The 24,299-nt window shown below is 36.5% G+C and overlaps 1 protein-coding gene across 1 annotated transcript in view; it reads right to left on the bottom strand.

The window, feature by feature from the left end:
* ADAMTS3 (ADAM metallopeptidase with thrombospondin type 1 motif 3) overlaps positions 1-24,299 on the bottom strand; it is a 282,138-nt gene that overhangs the window by 139,228 nt on the left and 118,611 nt on the right. Inside the window, exon 4 of the mRNA XM_059924055.1 lies at positions 10,689-10,845. Within this exon, the coding sequence (XP_059780038.1) occupies positions 10,689-10,845 (157 nt within the window). The remainder of the gene's footprint in view (positions 1-10,688; positions 10,846-24,299) is intronic.

The following is a 24,299-nucleotide window of genomic DNA, read 5'->3' as shown; positions in this document are numbered from 1 at the left end:
ATTAATACTACTATTCTCTGATTTGCATAAAAATCATTTATTGTTTTAACCATATCATAAATAAAATATCAAGATTCTATATTCGCAAAGAGAATAAATTTGATTTCTTCTTTTAATCACAAGTAAAATACTGTAAAATTTGGGATAAAATTCCATATTTGCAGATATTAATTGGAAAAAGAAAACAACAGTCAAGTAGGATTAAGACTCCAAATTTAGATATAATAGACATTGGAAAACTGAAAATTCCCAGGTTCTTCTAGAGACTCAGGATGTCAAAACCATATCTGTGATTTGTTTTAGATAACAAATCATGAGGTAAGGTATACTTAAGTTATAAAGATAAAATTTATTTTTTCTGACATTAATTCCATTTTAACCCTGTTTTTTTGCTATTTTGCACTTGACACCTTATCATTCTTCACCCCAAATTACATGTATACAATAAGAGGGGATACAATTCTAACAAGAGCCCTTTCAACAACCCCTTGATATATATGGTTTCTGCAACTACAACAATATGGAACTACAACAGTGTGAATCCCAGAAATAGGTTGATTTGTGAAATGGGGATGATATTTCGAAAATATAATTATCTTCTCGGCCTTTGTGCATAAATGACTTGCTAACTATCCCCAAACTCTAGCTGGGAGGTTGGGAAGGGAAAGGAAAGAGGCTGTTGGACACTAGGATTGTTGCATCAAGAATATAAAGAAACTCAATGTTCAACTTCTGGAGTTCAAATAAGATTTTTCAAAATAACAGAGATCTGTAGGCTAAAAGAGAAAGGATTTTCTAGATCCTCATAGCTCTCACATAACATATCAACGCTAGGCCTGGAGACCAGAATACAGAGGTTTTTTATTTGTTCTTTATTTGTGTTTTCCTCCTATGAGAAAAAGTCCTGACCATTGTCAGTCTTTTTTTTTTTTTTTTTTTTTTTATTTATTTATTTATTTTTGTCTGTGTTGGGTCCTCGTTTCTGTGTGAGGGCTTTCCCTAGTTGCGGCAAGCGGGGGCCACTCTTCATCGCGGCACGCGGGCCTCTCACTATCGTGGCCTCTCCTGCTGCGGAGCACAGGCTCCAGACGCGCAGGCTCAGTAATTGTGGCTCACGGGCCCAGTTGCTCCGCGGCACGTGGGATCCTCCCAGACCAGGGCCCGAACCCGTGACCCCCGCATTGGCCGGCAGACTCTCAACCACTGCGCCACCAGGGAAGCCCCATTGTCAGTCTTAATCATGAGGCTGGAGGAGTGAGGAAAAATCATTTAATTAGAGGAAGAAAAAGGCAGGCTTGGCCCTTTTGATCTTGGACTGCTTTTGGGATGAGGAGACAGTGATTTCGGATTTCTTCCCAGTTCCCCTTCGAGGCAGAGTCTCAAGAGAAGGGACAAGGTGCTAAAACATACAGATCTCTGAGGACCTCCAAGGGCCAAAGCCTGTTTTCCTGCTCTATTCTGGGGACTCTGGAAGGAGAACACTGCATTTGCTAGCCCATCGATCCAGTTGCAGCCAAGGAAGCCATGAGTCCCCTTGGTTCCGGTGCTGTAAGAACAGCAGTATCTGAGCTTCCTGGGGAACCTGTCTAAGAGGGTTGCTGAACCAGCATCAATGATGTCCCACAACAGAAGCTGCAGGCAGATCACGTGGGCTGGGGAAATAGGAGCCCTAGCCAGAACTCAGGGTGGGCTGCTGCACCATGAGAGCAGACTGGAGTCAAGCTGAGAAGGCCCAGCAGGGATGCCAGTGGAGCTAGCAGCCAGGCCAACAAGGACTACCAGCCCAGTGAGGCCCACTCAGCCAGCCAAAGAAGCCCACATACCGGCTAACATACAAAACCTCTGTACAAAATAAAATGTGATGCGTTTCACATTTAGGATATCTGGGCTTTTTTTTTCTTCTGTTTTTTTTTTTTTTTCTGTGAATATTTGTAAAGAATTAACATGTGCTACAAAGTCACCATTTCTATTAATAAAAGGAAGGTCCAGTTTCATAATTCCTACTACTGAAAGTAAATTCTTGGCTTCCCATTTCCTTAATTTGTATTCAGGATGCAAAACTTGAATAACTCAGATTATTTGAGTTGCTTTATCAAAGTTGTCATAAGGTCACAAAAGGAAGAAACGGAGACGAGTGACATGCTTGTGGATACTGTGAGTTGAAGTCTGAGTCTCATTATAACCGGGGCCATATAACTAAGAAAGATGAAAAGTCCAAAAAGGTTGGGATTTTACTTAAGGATAAAAATCTGGGTGATTAATGTAATAGTGATTTTGTCCAACATCAAAGCTTATAGATCTCAACTCTATAAAAATAATCCCAATGTATACCATAAATGTTCATTAATAATTTGTAGAAGCCTGAGGTAACAGGATGTTAGAATACGTCTTCCATAAATTTAAGAGGAAGAGAACTAGTGAGTGATAGTGTCTTTAAGATGCCCAGTGGAACTCAGATGATAGCAACACTATAACAACCCTATAACAACAAATGCTTCCACTGACTTTTCAAATGTTGGGTCATCACAGATGACAGAAGGATGTTGAAGAGAAAAAAACAACATATCTAACCTGATTAAATTAATTGTATCTCTTTTAAACATAAATAGGGAGGTGCTTCTACTACACCTAGCAGTGATTTCCTTAGGACTTCCCACTAGACTTGAAAGTCAAGCCCAGCATCACAGAAGGAGGAAGGACAACGTTTATTTGCATCAAATTGCTATATTGACTTTATCTACAAATGTCATCCGAAACTGGGAATGTAGAAACTTAAAAGCTGTTCTAATATTTTAATTTCTTGTTACTAAAAGGCTGTTCAGTGACATTTTATTAGTACGGAGCACAGGACATAAAAAGAATCTGCTTTTATCACTCATTTGTCTCACCAAAAGGGGCTTAGACATTGCTCTTATCCCCTTAGTACGTGGGGTAAGTCCTGATAAAATGGAAAATGTGAAAACAAAACCTGCCAATGTGCTGAAACAGAGGACTGAATTTAGAATGCAAAACATTTTAGTACCACGCAGACTTTATTCTTAACATTTAAAGAGCACACAGAAATCTATAAAGCACACTGAAGAGAAATAAGCCTTGAGCATTGGCTTATACTCAGGTATTGCCTAAAAAATACTTAAAAACTGTCCTTTGGACAAGAATATACACAAAATCTTAGGATGCTTGGTATTACTAACCAGAGCTCTGAAATAATGAACAAAGATCTCAGCACAGAATCAAAGAACCAGTTAATGTGGAACGGCATATAAGTGGTTAAAATAGTTGTGAACGATGAGCAGAAAACAAAAAAATGGAAAAACAATTTGAATCAATGCCTCTTGTCAAAGATTTTTTTCCAGATATTTAGTAAGGTACTGTAAAGTGATCTAAGAATATGCTGTATATAACTACATATCGGCAGTAAACCTTATAGTATATATATTATATATTAAACTTAGGGAAATGGCTCCAATCATTCCTAAAATAAATCTTTCCATCATATACAAAGTCCCAAGTTCAAGAACTTCCATTAATGATTTTTAAATTTACATATTTAAACCAGATGAATCACAGCTGAAAACTGGAATAAAATTTCTGGTGTCTAGAAAGAACAAAACCAAGTATTCAGCTCCCCTGGCAGAATCATGCATTAAAGGAGCATTTATTTTGGTCTGAGTGTAGCCCTCACATTTTAATTCATAGTCCCCATAATCTAATCTCAAGCAATTTTCAAATAAAAATATTATTTCTGTGCTACACTTATTTCTTCCCATTGTCCCATTTCTCTATGTCATCTACCGGAAAGATTCCCCACATCGAGACAGGGAGAAAAAGATCCTATAAAGAAAGAGAGGATTGAGAATAACACACCTGAATCCTCTGCAGGGATGCAAGGGGTCCCTGCACACATAAACAAAAACTGTTTGCAGAATACCAAATGAAGATGATCAGAAGCAAATAGCATTGATCCTCATAAATAAATTTTATATTTGAAGTTAATGACTCATGATTTAGCAGGAAAAAGAAAACAATGACAAATATAAATAAAATCTACTTTATAGAATATTATCTTTGAAAATATCACTCATATTAGTCAGAAACAGAAATGATGAAGCAAAAGATTACTTCACCTCCAGAAATATTCTTACACAAATAATCCTTACACAAATGCTTCCTACCCATTTACTGATGTGAAAGTTTATAAATTGTACATGTAAAGAAAATAAGTACAGGCTTTAAAATGGGTCTAAACAGGAATACCTGGCATGTGCAGAGTCAAAACATACTTAATATTTTACTAAAAATAGAGTCTATCCCTCATAAGCAAATGCAGTTGAAATGAATAAAACCAAACATTAAAAGTATATTTTGAGGGCTTCCCTGGTGGCTCAGTGGTAAAGAATCCACCTGCCAGTTCAGGGAATGTGGGTTCGAGCCCTGGTCCGGGAAGATCCCACATGGCCGCGGAGCAACTAAGCCCGTGCACCACAACTACCTAGCCTGCGCTCTAGAGCCCGTGCTCCACAACAAGAGAAGCCACCGCAATGAGAAACCCGTGCACCACAAGGAAGAGTCGCCCCCGCTCACCGCAACTAGAGAAAGCCCGTGCGCAACAACCCAACGCAGCCAAAAAAAAAAAGCATATTTTGATAATAGGATATATTTTATATTCAGAAAGAGCAAATACATTTTAAATACTAACAGATTTTTCTTGGTATGAACTGCTCTTTCATAAGTCAATAATTGATATAGTTACTTCTGAGAGGCAATCATTTAATTTAAAAATCAATATTTGGCCTATGTTACCTGAATTAGCTTCATACCCTAAGATAAATTAACTGCTTTCAATTTCACTCCAATCACACAGACACTATATCTGAAACCTTACAATTCTCTTTCTCCATTAATGCCACATCAATAACTAAATAGTAATCCAGCAACTCTGAATTCTCAATACTATTTGTGTATTTCCATATTCAATACCTTATTAGAAAAAATACGGAGTTACATTTTGTAACACTTTAATCCTGGTCTGTATAAACGCTCCTTTCATTGTACCTATTCATGAAGAAATAGAATAGGCCCAGGAAGACATGTTAATAAGGGGAATATTATCTTTCATGTTTCACATCTGAAAGCTCCTTTAATCTTCACTCTGCTTCCTGATTACTTAATATAATAATTCAATCTTCAACTGCCTTCTTTTGTCAATAATTATTATAAATACCTAGATGATAAAACATACAAAACCAACCTGAAAAGGAATTCCGTAAATACGATTAGTATTTCCGCGTGAATCCAATGGGAGTAGCCTTGACAAATAGCTGAACTTTAGATTATATTATAAACTAATCTGTGCTTCTGTGAAAAATTTATCATTTAACATCTACCTAAAAGAATGTTTGCTATTGACAGACCTTAATGATTTAGTAATATTATGTGTCTTGCTTCATTTAATAAGAAAACATCTGCTAAAATTAATTTTTCGCGTTTGATTTTTTTTTTTTCTTTTGGTGGGTTACAATGTCCACCAATGTTTCTCTTTGATTAGGGTATAAGTCATGAGAACTTCCAAATACAAAGGACTATAGCACCTACTCATGTGCCTACAGATCAAGGAAGGGCTCTGTGCCTAGGAAGTTCCTAGTGTCACTAAAATAAGGAATAGTCTTCCCATTATTCTAGTTCTTGTTTCATAGTTTCATTCCCTGGCAACCAGGAGCAACTCTCAAATCATTTCTGACTTGTACATGTTTCCCACCTGGGACAAAGACACTCCTTCACAGCGCCATGACAACCACACCAGCAACACAAGCACTTGGGTTCATGCAGGAAAATGAAAATCCTGAAAGGAAGCCAGGAGATAAAGGCTTACTATTCCTTGTTTCCCACTGGTAGGAAGTAATTACAAAAATTACTTTAACACAAAGCTTCTGGTGAATGAATAGTTTGTAATTTGCGGGGAGAAGCCTAAGGGCCCAGGGATTAAGAAAAAAATATGAAAAGCTGAATGATGTCATACAAGTACCGTCCCCCTCCCCCCCCAGAAAATAGACTGCCTAAAGCAAACTTCTTATTGATGACAATGGAGACATTCTTAAGAGATGATCAGAAGTACATTTTGTTTTTTATCTGAGTTTAGACCGATGACTGCTTTAAACAGTGGAGGTGAACTTTATGACCCTTTGATAGTTTATTAGCCATGTCGTTACCAAATAAAATTTCAAATCAGTAAAATATAAAATAATTTTGTACAAACTGAAGATGCCAAAAATGAATGTGATCTCCATACTCCCAAAGCAGAAATCAGAAAAAGAAGTAAATTCAACTCTCCCCTAAGATGAAGTAGACAAATTTCTTTATCATAAGCATGCCAGGTTTATATTTGTTGTTAATGAAAAGGATGGTATTCTTTGCCAGAACCTGGCTGCGCTATGTGTTGTGAATACCTGCCAGTTCTGCACTGGAAGAGATTATTTATATTGCCAAATGTAAAACTGCTTTACGTGTTATTCTTAAAAGAGTAATTCTAGAGCAGAGTGCTCTATTTATGATTTTACAAGTTCAATATATTTTTAAACAGTATTCATATTTTTCCTCATTTCAAAAACAATATAAATTCCTTAAGGGTCAAGGAAAGAAAATCTGTGCCATATTTGGGAATGGTTGAGGGTTTTTGCTGTTGTTGTTGTTGAATTGTACCATATAATGTATTGTCTCAACAGGTTCAAAGCTGTGACTTTTATTGGAAAACTAGATAAATATTCTTAAAGATAAGGAATCAAAATACAGGTTTGCATTTAGTCAAGTGGAATAACTTAGGGCTCTTGAGTATGGTAGAAGCATAATTTTTGTCTTATTTTTACTTTGTTGTTTTTTTAAGGACATAATGTCTTCTCTCCTATAGTGATAGGTAGCAAACATCTTTCATGGGCTCCCAAACCTGTGCAGTGTTCATTTTCTGATTCTCACTGATATAGATTTTGGAATGAGAGAGTTGAAGGCAAGCAGAGACATTCTAAGCATCCATGAGCCAATATCTGCCACCTGACTCCCAAGATAACCTCTACCCATCCCTACTACAACAGGTATATAAAGACACTCATGCAATGACTCTGGGACATGATTATGAAAATACACTATGAGTTTTTTTAGTTCACTTACTATCCCAATGGATCCTTGAACGTAATATATCCAAAAGTATAGCCACTTGTCATCCTTCATCAAGCCTATTTCTACTTCTCATTTGAAATACCTGAATTCTGGAAAGAGAATTCTCTAGTCTTCCAGATTAGGATTCTGAGTCATCCTTGATCTCTCTCTCTCTCTCCCCCCCATCTACTCTATCGAATAACCCCATCAGTTTTACTTCAGTCTCAGCCCAATTTGGCTCCTTCTCTCCTTCTCACTACTACTCACCTAGTTCAGGTAATAATTTGTTTTAATTTAGAACACTTGCAACAAATTACAGACCTCAAATGAATGGCAGTTCTGAGTTGATAAAATGACAAAACAAGAAATGTGGCCAGGCAATCAGTGTGACAACTAGCAAAACATTGGGTTGGCCAAAAAGTTCATTTGGGTTTTTCTGTAAGATATTATAACAGCAGAGTATTTACTTACAGGGACCCTACTGATAGAAGTGCCTTGCTTATGATTAAAACTCCTCCTGACTTTCTGTTAGAGAAATTTATGAAGCCCATGGCCCTCAAATACATCTCTTTCTAACAAAGTCTTATGTATTTTATTCCTCTTCTTATAACTCATTCAAGAGAGACCTCATGTCTCCTAAAATAACATCCTATACTGATCCAGAAAAGCACTATTTTATATGGTACTACAGTTTTCATTTATAAATCAATATACCTTTCTAATCCTGGAATCTGTTTAATTTTACATTTTAGAATGATGGAAAAAATTATAAAAATAAATTCTTAATTTTCACTTGGAAACTATTTAGGCCATGAAAAAGCTTGGCTCTCAGTCCTATAACCACGAAGTTAAAAGAAGAATTTAAACTTTATAGTATGGTACTTCGAGTTCTAAATTTGAATCTCTATTTAAGGTAGGAGGATATTTACACTTTTAAAATATATAGTTACATTTTAAGACTCTCAAAAGGAGGTAAATTGATATCACCAGCAACTCAGTTCAATCAGAACTATATAAATAAGAAAATTAAAATTGTTAAGCTCATACTAAGGTTTATCACAGAATATTCTAAGAGAACTGAATGGTTCCATTTTGGTTCCAGTTTTAAGATAACTGAGAGTTAACAAAGGAACCCCTTTTGCTTTGACCCGTGACTGTTGAAAACCTTTCCAATATATATTACTCTAGGTTGTGACCTACTTCTACCATAAAGTAATCTTCTATTTGCAACTGAAAAACTCAAACAGTCTTCAGAGTCTGCATTCTTAAAATTTCCTCATATAATCTGAGTATATTGATACTGATGCTACTGGAATTTATATTTTTAATAATTTCCTAAAATAATGTCCCAAAATATCTTAATTACATCCAATTCTTTTAAACTTATATACCTTGACTCCTAACTTATTTCTCCTAATCTAGCATCTAAAAATGCAATAGGTATTAAACATAATATTTCTTGCAGTTTTCTGATTTCAAGAAAAAAAATAATCTCTCCTCCTCTATAAATATCAGACTATTGGAAAGTACCATGGGCTGATATTTATAGATACAGATATCTTCAGGGACTGAAATGGAGCAATAGGGTACAGTTTGGTGAAACTGTAGTGTGACAGATGGAGCAAACAGGATAAGAGTCATAGACACTAATCTGGTTTCCAGTCCTCCAAGACTATTCCATACATGTGGGCTATGGTTTTCTAAAATATGTTTGACCGTTGCCTCAAGAGATATTAGATATTGTTAATATATAACAACCAAGACTACAGAAAAAGTACTGTATCCTACTATCTATCCTTTGACATACCCAGTATTCTGATTTAGAATAACATTTTTAAAACATGAAAATACTTATAAATGAGAATTAATGGTAATGTATTCACAACACGAGGGAAAGCAATGTCTAACTATTCAACTTTAACAAAACTCAACATGTAAATCTTTTGCAGAAGGTAATTAATATCAATAATTAATAACAACAGCTAACATTGATTAGGCAACTATTATTGCTGAGGGCTACATTCAGCAATCTGCATATATTAGTTCTAATACTTATTACAATTGCGCTATATTTTTTTTTAATTTATTTTTTTGCATGATATATTTTTGTTTTCTATTCACAGATAAAGAAACTGAGGTTTAAAAATGTTAACTACTAATCTAACAACTTGATATTGTAGAGCTATTGCTCACACATGTCTATCTAACTGCAAAGTGTATCCTCTTTCTATTACACCACAGTGACCCTCTGGGATAGGCACACATTTCATAGTACTGCATCTATTAATACAGACCTGTTGTTTCAAACCAGAAATTTCTCAAAACACTGTCAGACCATGTTAATTTTAAATGTACTTTAGATTGTACTATTCCAATTAATATAACATATTAAGGGAAGCCGGTGGCTTCCCTTAAATCAGACTAATAACTAGGTAACAACTCTCAAAAGACATCATTAATCTAGAAGACAGATGGCTGCTAAATTAAGAAGATTATCTGTATCCCTGACATTTCCCTAGGGGAAATTTCCATTGCCTTCAATTCAGAAAGTTGGCCTGGCAAAAGAAAATACAGTTGACCCTTGAACCACAGGGGTCTGAACTGCCTTGGTCCACTTATATGTGGATTTTTTCTAAAGTAAATACTACAGTACTACATGATCCGCTGATTCTCGGTTAGCTGAATCCAGCATTGGTTGACTCTGCGGAGGTGGAAACTCTGATGCTGAGGACACGCATATACGGCGGGCAGACTATAAATAATACACGGATTTTCCAGGGCAAGGAGGATTGACACCCCAACCCCAACGTTGTTCAAGGGTCAACTGTACAGACTTTTTGAGATCTGGTTAAAAAAACATGGATTCCCATAGTTCCTTTCTTCTCCATAAAGGGAACTTCTATACCCAACTTATAAAAACATCTCTTTAATACAAAGTTACTTTCAGATCTCATTAAAACCAAAATAGAAAACCTTCATGTGCCATAATTCACTTGACTTTAGTGGTTCAGCCTACCTTAAAATAAAATTCAACAGAATCATTCAACTCATTGTCTCTTCCATATTGTAAAAAGTTTTGCAAAATAGACAAAGTCAGATAGCATTCTTATGTTCAAATGTATCTATCAGCTGGACTTAAAACAAAATATAATTCTTTGCCATGTCAATATATCTCATTTTAAAAGTTTTAAAGTAATATTAATAATGCATAATTTAGATACTTCTGGAAGACACAAATATTTTCAAATTTTAACACAAGCTAGAGAAAAGATCATTTTAATGTGAAAATTTAAAAGAAGTCATAAATAACAAATTGGGGGATACAATAATGCCCTGAAAAAAAATAATACCTGTAACATATATTCCTCTTATGCATTTAAAAACAGGCAAGCCATATTTCATGATTTATAAACATAAACTTATTTTGCTACCTCCACATTTTATATAAGAGCACATGACAGTCACATTCTCTTAATTGATGGGAGAGTTGATTTCAATATATCTTAGGATCACAGTTAATTATTATCAAAGATGCCTACCTCTGTAGTGGAAATCTTGGGACATATCTATGGGAGCCCGTTCTACTGCTGATCTCTTGTAGACAACATGAATCCTTCCCTTTTCTTCCTCCATCTGCTTACCTCTTTCCAAGGGTTCAATGAAATACTCATCATTATCACCTTTTATCATTCCAGCCTAGAGAAAACATAACACATGTTAATGTTAAAAGGAATATCCATCATCTTTAGCTCACAAGTAGGTTTTTAAATGGCAAGAATACAACTTTTGAAAACTAATGGGTTTTCTTTCCACTTTTGGTTATAAATGTAAAATGGTTAAGCTATGATAAATATCAGTTATTCATATAAGACAGAAATTCATCTATGGTAGGAATAAAAAATTCATACAAGGTAGAATAAGAGCTTTATATAGGGTAAGAATAAGGAAATCATACCATCTATATATTTTATCAGACTAAAAGAAGTACATTTATATATTCTACTCAGTATCTTATCTCTAAAAAAATCTTATGGGCACATAAATTCAAGAAACATCTCTGATTTCCCATAATAACCCATTGTGCAGCTTCTGTCCATGCATGTCAAGTATCTACATCTTCTGTAACTCATTTACATCTTCCTGCCATATCACTATGGTATGAGAGGAATGAGTTCCATGGGGCACTCACTACATCAAGTTATTTCTGTCCTTAGTTAGCCTAAGTTTCATTGGAAACCCCACATATCTAATATTTATTAATTTGAAGAACTAGCTCATATTTGTCCCATGTTAATCTAATTTCATGATTTTACATAATTTTTTCCTTCTCAAGTTTCATCCTTTTGCATGAAAAGGTTATCTTACATTCAATCACTTCCTTCCACCTCTCTAGTGTTTCTTTCTGACACGGTTTCATCTTTGGTTTATTTAAAAAACATCAGGACTATACTATTCAATACTATAGCTGAAGAGAAATGATGGTTTTGTCTGAAATTTATTCTTCCTTAAGTATCGAGTCCACATGACAGTCAAATAGTTATAGTTCCTATTCCTATTGTAAAGGTCATACACTAATATGGAGTATTAATTTGAACAGCAGTACATTTATTTGAAAACAAAGTTGAAGAAATAATGTGGTAGTGTGGAATTGTAATTATTTTGAAAATATTTATCAGATCTAAGTCGTATTTTTCTTCTGAGGCCCTTATTCTATATTTTCAAGTATGAGGTCACTGGCTCTTATGGATTATAGGCAAGGCTGGGGGGAATGGTTCCCATCCCTTCTACCCGTTGGTCTAATGGCTCCACCCCTCCATGTCAAGTAGCACAGACATGAAAGGTAGGTAAAACCTTGTCAAATAGCATTCGTTTTCAGCAAATATGCCTATGACCATGGCTTTTCTGTTGTAGTCAAATCTGTCACCCCTTTCCAATTCTGTTTTCTCCCACTAGATATGCTCTATCCCCTCCTTTGCCTGTGTAAGCCTCATAGAGAATTCTTAGAAGCTATGGTGTCTCCATATGCCATTTCTACGTCCACCTAGATGTTGTGCTCATACAAACAGCCTTTGTATTTACACCTTGTCTTACAAGGAAAGATCACTACAGCTCTTTCACAGGGTTTAGTTTTTACCCTCTTGAACAAACTTCTAGCCTTCATTACAAAGAACATTGAGCTAGTGGGCATTCAGTAGTAATGCTGATCTTCCAGACACAACTCCAACATTTGGAGTTATTTTCTCATCTGATCAATTACTTTTCCCCTACTCTTGTACTGCACAATGCAGTGTTTTCACAAGTGGCCTGATTAGATCTTTACCCTTCAGAGTTGTTCCTCCTGTCAATGGATTCATCTCCTCTACAATACAACTTCCAACATCTTTCTCATGCTTTTCAATTGTCATTTAAATCTCTTTAGCATTAGTGTCATATTCTTAAATCTCGTTTTACCAGTAATTTCAACATCACTTTTTTGCCTTGCTCAGGCATGGATGGGTTAATAATGTTCATAAAACAGATTCAAGCTAAGCACAAACACAGTAAACATATAACAAGTTAACTGTACCACACCTAAGGCTGAAATGTCCAGCCTCATTACTAACGCCATCTGTTGGTGGGAGGCAGTGTTAACTGGCTTTGTCATGGAGACACAGGTCTGTTGATGTATACCTAAGTTTACAGATTGAAGTTTATCAGTATTCATCTTCATTGCAGTCTTTTCTTTGCCCCAGATCCATTCAGTCACAGTGTTCTGTAAAGTCTCTTACATTCTTTTCCCATCTTTCTATTTCCACTGCCACATCCTTAGTTACAGACCTCATCATTGCTTATTTGGATTACAGAAATTGCCTCCTACTGTGAGACTTTCCATAGATCATAATGATTCTCCCAGATGAGTGCCTAACCCTGGGTGGAAACAGGGTCACTGAAGCAGCCAGCAACCTCTGAACAATGGGCAATGGTTACTGGGGACACTTGAAAGTCATGGGGAAAAGCAGTAAGGATTAACCCACATACCATTAAAAAACATTTCTACATACCTTCCATTGCAGACACTCAAATCTCAGGCCCCATGATGTTACTTCTCCACTAGATCACAGGTAAAATTTAACACAGCTAACCCTCCCCCTTAGAAGGCAATTGAAAGTCTAAACCAGGTGGGGGCAATATCAATGGAAAGGCAAAAGCTGGGTCACATGACCACCAATAATTCCATGGACAGGAAATCTGAGAGCCTACCCTTTTATTCATCAATTTAAGCAAAGTTTAATGAAAAAAAAATACCTTATCTAAAGCACTGTACTAGATACCATAGTAAAATTAAAAATTCTCAAAGACATGGTTCATTTACCCTCCAGTTGAGGGCAATCTAGTCAAATAAATAAAATATATGCCTAAAGGTATTCAGTGAGGTATGTTATGAAAAGTCTAGAAAGTAAGTGAGATGGCAGTTGAAAGTCAAATCAAGTGAGATTCTTTTCCCAAAGGCCTGCTGCACAAGCAAACTGTCAATAGGAGCTGTTGATTCTCCATCTGAAATTATCTAAAATCTATTTCAACTGAAATCTCCCTAGTGCCCATGGGAATTTCACTTTGGCCACTGCTGTTGTTCACACTGTCTCACATTTTCACATAGCATAGCAGCCAAAATTGCTTTTTCAAATTATCCTATTATTTTAGGCAAACTAGAATGTGGTGACAAATGGACTGACTATGTAATGGCTCAAAACATCAGGTGCTCCTTTCTTTTTTTTTTTTTTTTTTTATTTTTAATACAGTTTTATAGCTACTTTATTTATTTATTTATTTATTCTTCGCTGTGTTGGGTCTTCGGTTCGTGCGAGGGCTTTCTCTAGTTACGGCAAGTGGGGGCCACTCTTCATCGCGGTGCGGGGACCGCTCCTCATCGCGGTGCGCGGGCCTTTCACTATCGCGGCCCCTCCCGTTGCGGGGCACAGGCTCCAGACGCGCAGGCTCAGCAGTTGTGGCTCACGGGCCCAGCCGCTCCGCGGCATGTGGGATCTTCCCAGACCAGGGCTCGAACCCGTGTCCCCTGCATTAGCAGGCAGATTCTCAACCACTGCGCCACCAGGGAAGCCCAGGTGCTCCTTTCTTGCTCACATAAAAGCTCAGAACAGTTCTAGGTCAGCCGGGAGGGGGCTCTGCTCCACACAGCCTTGCAGGGGTCGAGGCAGATGGTGGCTCAACCATTTCGATACAAGCTGCCCAGTCAGAAAGGGAAACAGCAGGAGGAAGCACCCATGGGAGATTTTTATGAGCTGGCCCTGGTACTCACCACTACCACTTACTTCCACGGGTAGTATACAGTCCCATGGCTGGCTCACAGCCAGCTGCAAAGGGTGTCAGGAAATGGAATCTGGCTGTGTGCCCAGGGAGAAAAGACAAACGTTTTTTGATGAGTAGATTGGCAGTCTCAACCTCAAATAAGATCATGTCACTCCTTTGCTGGAAACACTTCAGTTGTTTCTCATTGCACCTAAAACCATACTCCCCACCATGGCTTTCAAGGCCTGCATCATCCAGCCCTGCCTAGGAACCCCAAGCACTGCCACTCTCCCATACTGACTCTGCCCCAGCCTTTGGGGCCTTTGTTCAGTGTTGTTTTTCTTTTGATATTCCCAAGCTCTTTATAGCCTCAGGCTTTTGAAATGCTGTTGGTTCTACGTAGAAGGCTCCTCTCCTACCATTCCACACTTCCCTTAGCTGGCTATTTTTTATTCACCAGGTCTCAGCTTAAATGTTGCTTCCTTAGAAATGATTTTCTGACTTCCTCACCCCCATGTAGATTAAGTACCCCTGTCTAAATTAGGATCCATCTTAGCCATTCATTCTGACTCAGAGCAATGTGTTTTCTCTCACGGCCCTTAACACAAATGCCAGGTTGTTTTACCTAAATGTTAACTTTATGATCCTCTGTCTCCCCTGTGGCAGTGTCAGCTCCTGGGGCAGACTTGTAACTCTTAATTCACCTTTGTCTCCTTCAGCACCAGCACAATGGCTGCACAAAATATGTCTTCAATACATTTTTTGATGAAAAATGACATAAATGAATGGTAAAAGGGAGGGGATGAAGAATTTTTAGAAACTTATGGTGGTCTTCAAAAGGTGGAAGGATTGCCATACTGGCGATGTGAGAGGAGGCATTAGAAGTGAGACAGCTCAGGCTTGAGCAAAGGTTGTGAAGTGCGAAAGCCCAAGACATGCTTGAGGGCAGTGGGTAACCCGTTCATTCAGAGCACAGTCTGTGCAGGGCAGTTCTGGGAAACAAGGTTATGGAGGCCTTGTGTCACCTCGTGTCTGAATTTTAATTTGTAGAATGGAGAACAACAACTAAGGTTGATCAGATGGACTAAAATGAAGTGGTGTTTAAAGATTTATCTGACAATTAAGTTCCAGATGGAAGAAAGAACTAGGAAACAAGCAAGCATGGGGCTAAAATCAAAGTTCAGGTGGCAGAAGTGGCAATGTCAACAGAAAAGGGGAAAGAGGAAGGAAAAAGGAATGAATTCAAGAGTGAGAACAGGAAAAAATAAATACTTGGTCGCCTGTTAAAATGTAAGCTCCTCTGCACAAAACCTTCCAAGGGCACCCCTTCCACACAGATTAATAATCAAAGTTCTTAGGATGGCCACTCTCAACACCACCACCTCCTGGGCCTCATCTCTTTACTCTTGCCCTTGCTGGTTCCACTTTAGCCACAGTGGGCTCCTTGGTGATCCCTGACACCCCAGGCACGTGCCCTCATTAAGACCTTTGCACTGGAAAGGCACTTTCCACTTGCACTTTCCTTTCCTGGAATCTCCTTCCCCCAGAATTCCACATGCCTAACTCTTTCACCTCCTTTAGTCCTTGACTAAGTGAAGCACACCCTGATCACCCACCTGCTTCCCCCACCCAGCACCCCAAGCCCTCTTACCCTGCTCATCTGTTCCATTACACTCACTGCTTCTAACATACTAAATAACCTAATCATTTATCATGTTCATTGTTCATTCTCAATCTCCCACCACTATCCTGCTGGTCAGGAATTATTTTCAGTCTGTTCTGTTCACTCTGCATCCCAAGTGCCTAGAACAGTGCCTGGCACAAACTAGATGCTCAATAAATATTTGTGGAATGACAAAATGAGAAGAAAAGGAAGAGAAGAAGATGCAATCCAAGATGACTCCTAGATTTTGAAGTTGAGTGACTAGGAAATTAAGGCTTTTGTTCACAGAAACAGAAAGCTACAAGGGAAAGCTAATTGGAAAGGCAGGAAGAAGATCAGCTTATTAAGCATGTTCACTTGGGGTAGGGGTGAAAATGCCCAGCATGTAATGGAGAGACGCAGAATTGTTATTCAGAAAAACTGCCATAGCCACAAATATATTGGAGACGGGATGCATATTCTCAGAGGCAATAGCTAAACTGTTGGGGGAAAAAAATGAATAAGAAAAGTTCATAAAGAGATTTGAGGGAGGGCCAATAGCAAATCTTGGGAAATGCTCACAGAACCTTAGAATATTACTGTATAGGAAACTCCTAAGATCTGAACTCGGAACCATGGCCTACCAGGCCCTACAAGGCCTGACACTGCTTATTTTTCTGGCTTCTCCTAAAGCTTTACACCTGGCTGTTTCTGCTCTAGCCACATGGTCCTCAGCCTCACCGGCACTATCCCCACCTACATAAATTAGCTTCCCCTCCCCTCTCTATCCTAGACTTTTTTTTTTCAAGGCATTACCTACATGATTGTCTGTCACCCTTTCGGAACATAAACTTTATCAAGCACAGACTTTATCAAATTCACTACTGTATCCCAGGGCCCAGAACAGTGCCTGGCTCAAAGCAGGTGCCTAATATTTGAGGGAGGGTGGGAGAGGAAATTAATGTAAGAAATGGCCAAGTTGAAATAAAACATCTTAGAAGGAAACTGAAAAAGAATGGCAAGACATATGGGAGGAAAACAGAGTAGAGTGTTATAGGCATCAAAATAGGAGAGAGTTTCATCAAAGTAAAAGTAACTACAGTGAAGATGACACAAAGAATGAAGACTGTGAGAAGAAAACTAGACAAACAAAAGTGTCTAATTAGAGTACAGTGGGGGCTGAAGAGATATTACAGTGAATTATGGAAAGAGCAGGTGATAAAGCCACACATCAATATATTTCAGATCCTAGACTCTTCAGAGACATTATAGGTAGATTCTTCCACTGCTCTTCCCACCCCACCATATTGATTTTTCTCCCTCTGTAGCTACCAAAAATGGAGTGACTATTTAAAAAGTACTCTCGTGTTTATTTTACAACCTAAATGCCCATCAACAGATGACTGGCTTAAAAGGATGGGCTGTGTAGGTATGTATATGTGTGTGTGTGTGTGTGTGTGTGTGTGTATGATGGAATATTACTCAGTCACAAAAAGGAATGAAACACTGGCATTTGCAGCAATGTGGATGGACCTAGAGAATACTACGCTTAGTGAAATAAGTCAGACAGGGAAAGACAAATGCTGTATGATATCACTTATATGTGGAATATAAAAAATAAGACAAATGAATCTATATACAAAACTCATAGACATAGAAAATAGACTTATGGTTACCAAAGGGGAGAAGGAGGAAATGAGGGGCAAATTAGGAGTATGGATACAAACAGAAACAAACTACTATATGAAAATAGATAAGCAACAAGGATTTACTGCATAGCACAGGGAATTATATTCAATATCTTGTAATAACCTATTCTGAAATATAATTTAAAAATAAATATATAACAGAATCACTTTGCTGTACACCTGAGACTAACACAATATTGTAAATCAGCTATGCTTCAATTAAAGGAAAAAAAAAGGTACTTGTGCTTTCAGACAAGACTGACTTGACCCATGCAAAAAATCATCAATACTAATAGTTAAGTAGTAAAGGCTCTTTTATCCACTAAGATATTCATTTAGGTAGTCATGCATTCAACAAACATTTTTGGAAGCTCAAAGACCATGCATTGTCATACCTTAATATTAAATAACTCACACTCCTGCTCTCAGGTCCTCACAATTTTATATCACAAGATACAATGGAGTGACTTAAAAGAATAAAACCCAGTATGTGTACAATAAAAAAGTCTCAGACTATGACATTCTAAGCATTGGTATTATTTACAATGCTGCCAGAAATTTACAACTTTTAACTTATAACAGAAATATTTAGAAATGTCACACACGAGATTATATATGGTCATAAAGGATTCTGTTTAAACAGATGCAGTCATTTCTTATCTATCTCTAATGGTATTTAATTGATGTATGGTACCAAGACAATATTTCATAAATTTCCCTTTATGACACAAAGTCCTCCACATTTACCATTCTGTGATATCATGTAACAATACAGGAAATATTTATGGTATTTCTCAAACTATTTTCCAAAATTTAAAGCAGATTAATTTTTAAAATATTTACTCTGTTTAGTACAGCATTAAGCACATTATATTAAACATATTTTATTATATTTTAATTAAATCTTCACACAATCCCTTTGACATCAATTTATAGGGGATATTTATAAAACTGTGATCTTTGCTAAAAAGCCAGCTGCGGGGCTTCCCTGGTGGCGCAGTGGTTGAGAATCTGCCTGCTAATGCAGGGGACACGGGTTCGAGCCCTGGTCTGGGAAGATCCCACATGCCACGGGGCGGCTGGGCCCGTGAGCCACAACTACTGAGCCTGCGCGTCTGGAGCCTGTGCCCCGCAACGGGAGGGGCCGCGATAGTGAGAGGCCCGCGCACCGCGATGAAGAGCGGTCCCCGCACCGCGATGAGGAGTGGCCCCCACTTGCCGTAACTAGAGAAAGCCCTCGCACGAACCGAGGACCCAACACAGCCAAAAATAAATAAATAAATAAATAATTAAAAAAAAAAAAAAAAAAATCCGCTCTTCGAAATAAGTGTGACTTAACCTTAAATAGTTAAAAAAAAAAAAAAAAAAAAAAAAAAAAAAAAAAAAAAGCCAGCTGCATAATTTCCCTCTCATCTGGTCAACTCTTCCAGCTACATCATTCAGCTCAAACACTGCCAAGAATCCAGAATTAAGCCAAATAGCTTCTGAGCATGGAAACAGCTATCAAAAAAAGGCCACCCTCCTTACTCACTAGGAGAGGTCCTTACAGCCATATTTGACATCCAATTCTACTAAACCAGGTTAGATGGTTTCCTAATCCTCATCAGAATGCAAATGGCAAACAGAGTAATGGGTGTGGGGTCCAAGGAGTTTCAGATGAGATAATGTCCATGAACACCCTTTGTAAACCATAAAGCCCTACCACAAATGTGAAACTCTAGTCTTTATATGTCGACAATAATAAACAGCATTCACTAAGAAAAGACTAAACTGTGTTCAATTTGGCTTAAAATGAAAATCAATATAAAAGACATTTCTTAAAGTTTCAAAAGATTTACTAAGGTTTTTTGAAAATTCTGGGCCAGATATTCTAAAAATCTTATGCTATGGAAACATTGTATTTTTAGTTGTGACACCTAAATGTTGTTTTACTGCAATGATCCTCAAATCTATTAAGGAAGGAGAGGAGAGCAAGGTAGCTTTTTTTCAGAATGCCAGGAAATATGTATCAAATAATGTGATACATAATTGAAGCTGAAGCTAACTGAATATCCATTATTTTGTGTTAAATTGGTTACAATCTTATACTAGGTCATAACATAGAAAAGTAGTAATAAGTTTTAAATGTCTAGTTTAAGTTTTAATTAAACTAATTTAATTGAACTTAGTTTAGTTTTAAATGTCTAGAGGAACACTGAGAAAATTTTATATTAATGTTGTGTATGCATGTGGGAGAGAATAAATGTAGATTAATATTCAAGAAAGACTATCATATACTGTAGTGGTACAACAACTCCATCTTAGCTCACTAAGGTCCATAAAAACACATTTTGAGAATCACCATTTCACTGCGTTACTTCCTCCAACATTTATTCTATCACTATGTCAGTAAAGCACATTGCCTAGTTCCAGTTTATCATTAGAATGGACAGATGTTATTATATTGAATATGAATATGATTTCCTCATCTTTCCTGAATTTCAGGGAGTATTTCAATGACATCCCCCAAATTTCTACAGAGAAGGCATTAGAGAAGGCAACATAGTTGAGAAAGGATGGAAAATAGAATGAGAAGTGACAGCCGTATTTGTTAACCAAAGGACTATTTATTTACATAAAGAAGCTTATTATTTGGGATGCACTTGGATAAAGTTTATGAAGATTAAGAAATAGCTAAAAAATCCCCCAAGCCATGTTACCAGTTTCCACAAAGCCTTCCCTTATTCCAAAGCCAAAAGTAATTTTTAGCCTTTTTGGACTCCCAGCATTTTATCCATATTTCTACGGTACTTATCACTGTCAATATTATATTATAATTATTTATGTCAACTGTGCTAGTGTCTGGAAAGTAAGAGATGTTAAGTAAGATGTCAGCTGAACTAAACTATAAATGTAATCAAATTCAATATTTATCTTGGGGTTTGACTGGCATTTCATTCAACAATGATCCCTCTGGATGACTTCTGAATCTCAGCAGCATTCACCATAATCCTCTGCTGATGAACTGATGACACTACATATATATTTGCAGAATCTTTTCCTTGAAAGGAGTGAAAGGCCCCCCACAAGGCAGGTGTTATAGTTGGAGTCCTAAATTTAAAAAAAAAAAAAAAAAAAAAGATATGCCATTTGACTCAACTAATCTTGACTCCGTTAATCTTGATTCAATTAATCGCTAAAGCAAATGGGTCTAACCTTAACCAGTGAACACTAGACATCACCATTTCAGTTCCTTAGTTATACAGCATAAACTCCAACCCTCGGCTGACTGACTCTTATGAAAATCTAGGTTGCAAGAAATAAAATTCTAGGAAGGTTTCCTGAAGGCGAAAGAATTTTCTATGTATCCAGTCTTATTGCTTTATTTTTTCTCCTCTCCATTACCAGCCCTGCCTCCATCCAGCCAGGTCGCTGTTATTTGGGCCCCTAATAAGACTGTTTTCATTCAACTATGTAAAGCACTAAAACATCACCCTATGATGAAGGAGATTACACAAAAGAGTCCTAGGAAGCTCATTATCTTTATAACAGTATGTTCATTGTTGAAGACCTCTCTCAATATCATACTCTGTTTGCTATGTGAGAATCCAGGGGGAAAAATCTCTCAGATTTTAGTAATAGGAACAGTTTTTCTTCTTTTGAAAAACTGGTTCAATTTTATTTTATAAGCACTTCATATTATGTAATTAACCGATATCTGTGAGAAAACTCAAAGTCAAATTTGTATTCTACCTTTAAGACAATCTTGTGTCATGAAACCGTGGATACTGAACTTTTCCTGGACATTAGTTTTCCTGCTCTTGTTTTCCCTTCTGTTTTCAATATTTTACTGTGTGAATGCATATAAACCGGCCCATATCTTTATAACATTGAAGGAGGTAGGTACTTGTTGAGTTAAAGTACAAGACTGTATACTGCAAGCTAAAACTAAGACTTTATGGTTTAATTTGAAACAAGAAAGTATATTTTTCTGAAAATGTGTAAATTATAGGATTAAATGTATTAACAGTGTTTACTTAGCATTATTCAATATTTCACAAATATCTGAGTTGTCCTAAAAAAGTTGAGGGTAAATTATTTTTATCATTTTTAGCAAAGTGTAACAGTTCATAACTCTAAATCTTGCAGTTCATAACGCTAATTTATTAATGATTTATGGTGTACAATATAAAATACAAATATTAAATTATTTCTAATTTGGATGTTGATTTTATGTAGCTAGGGATTCCATCTACATTAATAAATACTCACACCCAAGATATAACCTCAGTAATCTTGGCAGAGGACTTATGTGAACCAAAACAGCATGTCTTCTGCTACTTATTTCCTCTCATTGCTTTGTAAAACATAAAGCAAACCAAATAAACAACAATATCAACAAACAACAACAAAACTGAATCAAAGCAGCCAATAAGAGAAGAACAAAAGCAAAAAAGCAAAAAAAAGCAAAAAAAATTTTTTTAATGAAAACGAATGAAAGAAGAGAAGTTAGTCCAACCAAGCTTTAGGATCCAAATTCAGCAAAATGACAGAATGTACATGAGTGAGAGGCAGAGAGACAGAACAGAAACTTCTGAGGAGTCCTTGTGCCTTTCACTATACAGTAAAAATCCACTCCAGGCCCTTCTCCACCTCCAGTATAATATGTGCCTCATACAAATGTGCATCAACAGTCATGATAAATTTGTTGCTAAACATTTATAAAGGTAAAATGTCCCAAAATGTTAAGGTACAGAAAATAGTTGATATTTTCTTTTGTAGAGGGAAGCGGAAAATTGAAAAACTGAAATTATGCAACACTCTTAAGGACTTTTTGCAATTTAAAAGTCAGTTTAATGATTGAACAACCCAAAAAGAAATCATGTGTACTGTGGCTTACCCATAGCTACTGTGCTTGTATCAATACAATCACAGAGGGAAAGGATGGGATATAAAAGTGAAGAAGAGGAAGAGGGTGTGAAGGGGACTGAATCTGAAGATGGATGGGGCGAGAGGCTTCCCCTACCCTAATTTTCAGAAAGTCTTAAAAATCTCTAGTAAAATGATTTTCATAAGCGTTTGACATTTGTGGAATTTATGGCATATAAATACTTTATTCATTTAAAGAAAACTTTTGTTCTTTTTCATAAAGAGAATAATTCATCCCTAATGTATCTGATTTGGCTTTTCATATTGAGCTTTTCATGTAAAGCCATTTTATCTAGTAATTTCCCCAAGTCAGGATGAGGTTTACAGGGACATACAAAAAAAATCACTAAGAAAAAACTTCAATTAGATGACTAATAGGATCAAAGACTGTGAACCTTCATTTTATTAACACGATCAGTTTAGAAAACCAGTAGATCCTTTCTGACTAAATGTACGGGACTTCCTTTATGATCTTGTCATTAACATACCTAACTGCCAGGCTTAAGGATAAGGTGACCCTAGCTTACAGAGCACAAAGGAGGAATCTTGCTCAATTCACACAAGATGTTGGTTCTGATCAGAGCTTTGCTACTAACTACTATGACTTTTGAAAAGTCATTTAAGTTCTTTGGCGCTCAGTTTCATAATCTGAAAAATTACAAGAGTTTTACTAGATTAATCACTAAAATGACTTCCAATTAAATTATCGTCCAATAGTAGAGCTCCCAGGAAAGATGTATTTGAAAAGCTATTCCCTGCCAATATCCCAAGACCCGCTTAGTCCCATGATAAATAACTTGAAATATGATTTTAAGATTAATATAAAGTAGGTCTCACACTTTAGTGTGACAAAGAAATTAGGTCCCAACCTCAGAGATTTTTCCATGTTTCAACTCCAGAGAGTCTGATTCAAAAGGACCGGAATGGAGATCAGAAATCTGCAATATTAACAAGCACTTCTTTTTAAATGCTGCAAATAGTGGTAGTCTGGAAATTACAGTTTGAGAAAAACTGCTTAGAAAATAATGTGCCAATCAAAATGAATTTGGGTATATTTACTCCCTTATGCTAAAACAAATTTTCAGAAGATGACTATTTAAATAAAACATGAGTAAATGGAATCTATGAATCGAACTCTAAATAATAGTCATCTACTAAAGATATAATAAAATATGTATACATTTCTCAGGTTTTTAAGAGTTTGCAGAATGAGTCAGGCTGTCTTAACAGTTATAAGAAAAATAAAAATCATATTCTTTCATTTAGTAGAAAATAGATATCTACTAACAGTCAGCTTTCACAGGAAAGAAAAAGCTTTATAAATTCCAACAATTAAAAAATAGTTTAAGGGGAATGTAAAATCCAAAAGAACCTAATGTTTTGATCTTAGGAATTATTCAAAATAACATTATAATACATACCAAAATACATATACATTCCAAAACCTCTTGAGTCAAGGAGATTAATGATTAATAATTATTATAGCTAGGAGTGTGCATTATACTACATTTTAAGGATACATATTGAAGATATATTTACTGTTCCTAAAAAGATAAGCCAGATCACAATTAACAATAATAGAATTAAAATTAGTAATGACAGGTACAATTTAAAGTACAGAAATT

Source organism: Balaenoptera ricei, chromosome 5 (genome assembly GCF_028023285.1).
Source record: "Balaenoptera ricei isolate mBalRic1 chromosome 5, mBalRic1.hap2, whole genome shotgun sequence".
NCBI classification, from domain to species: Eukaryota; Metazoa; Chordata; class Mammalia; order Artiodactyla; family Balaenopteridae; genus Balaenoptera; species Balaenoptera ricei.
Note: the sequence above shows the minus strand (reverse complement) of the source record. Positions and strands in the feature narration are given on the sequence as shown.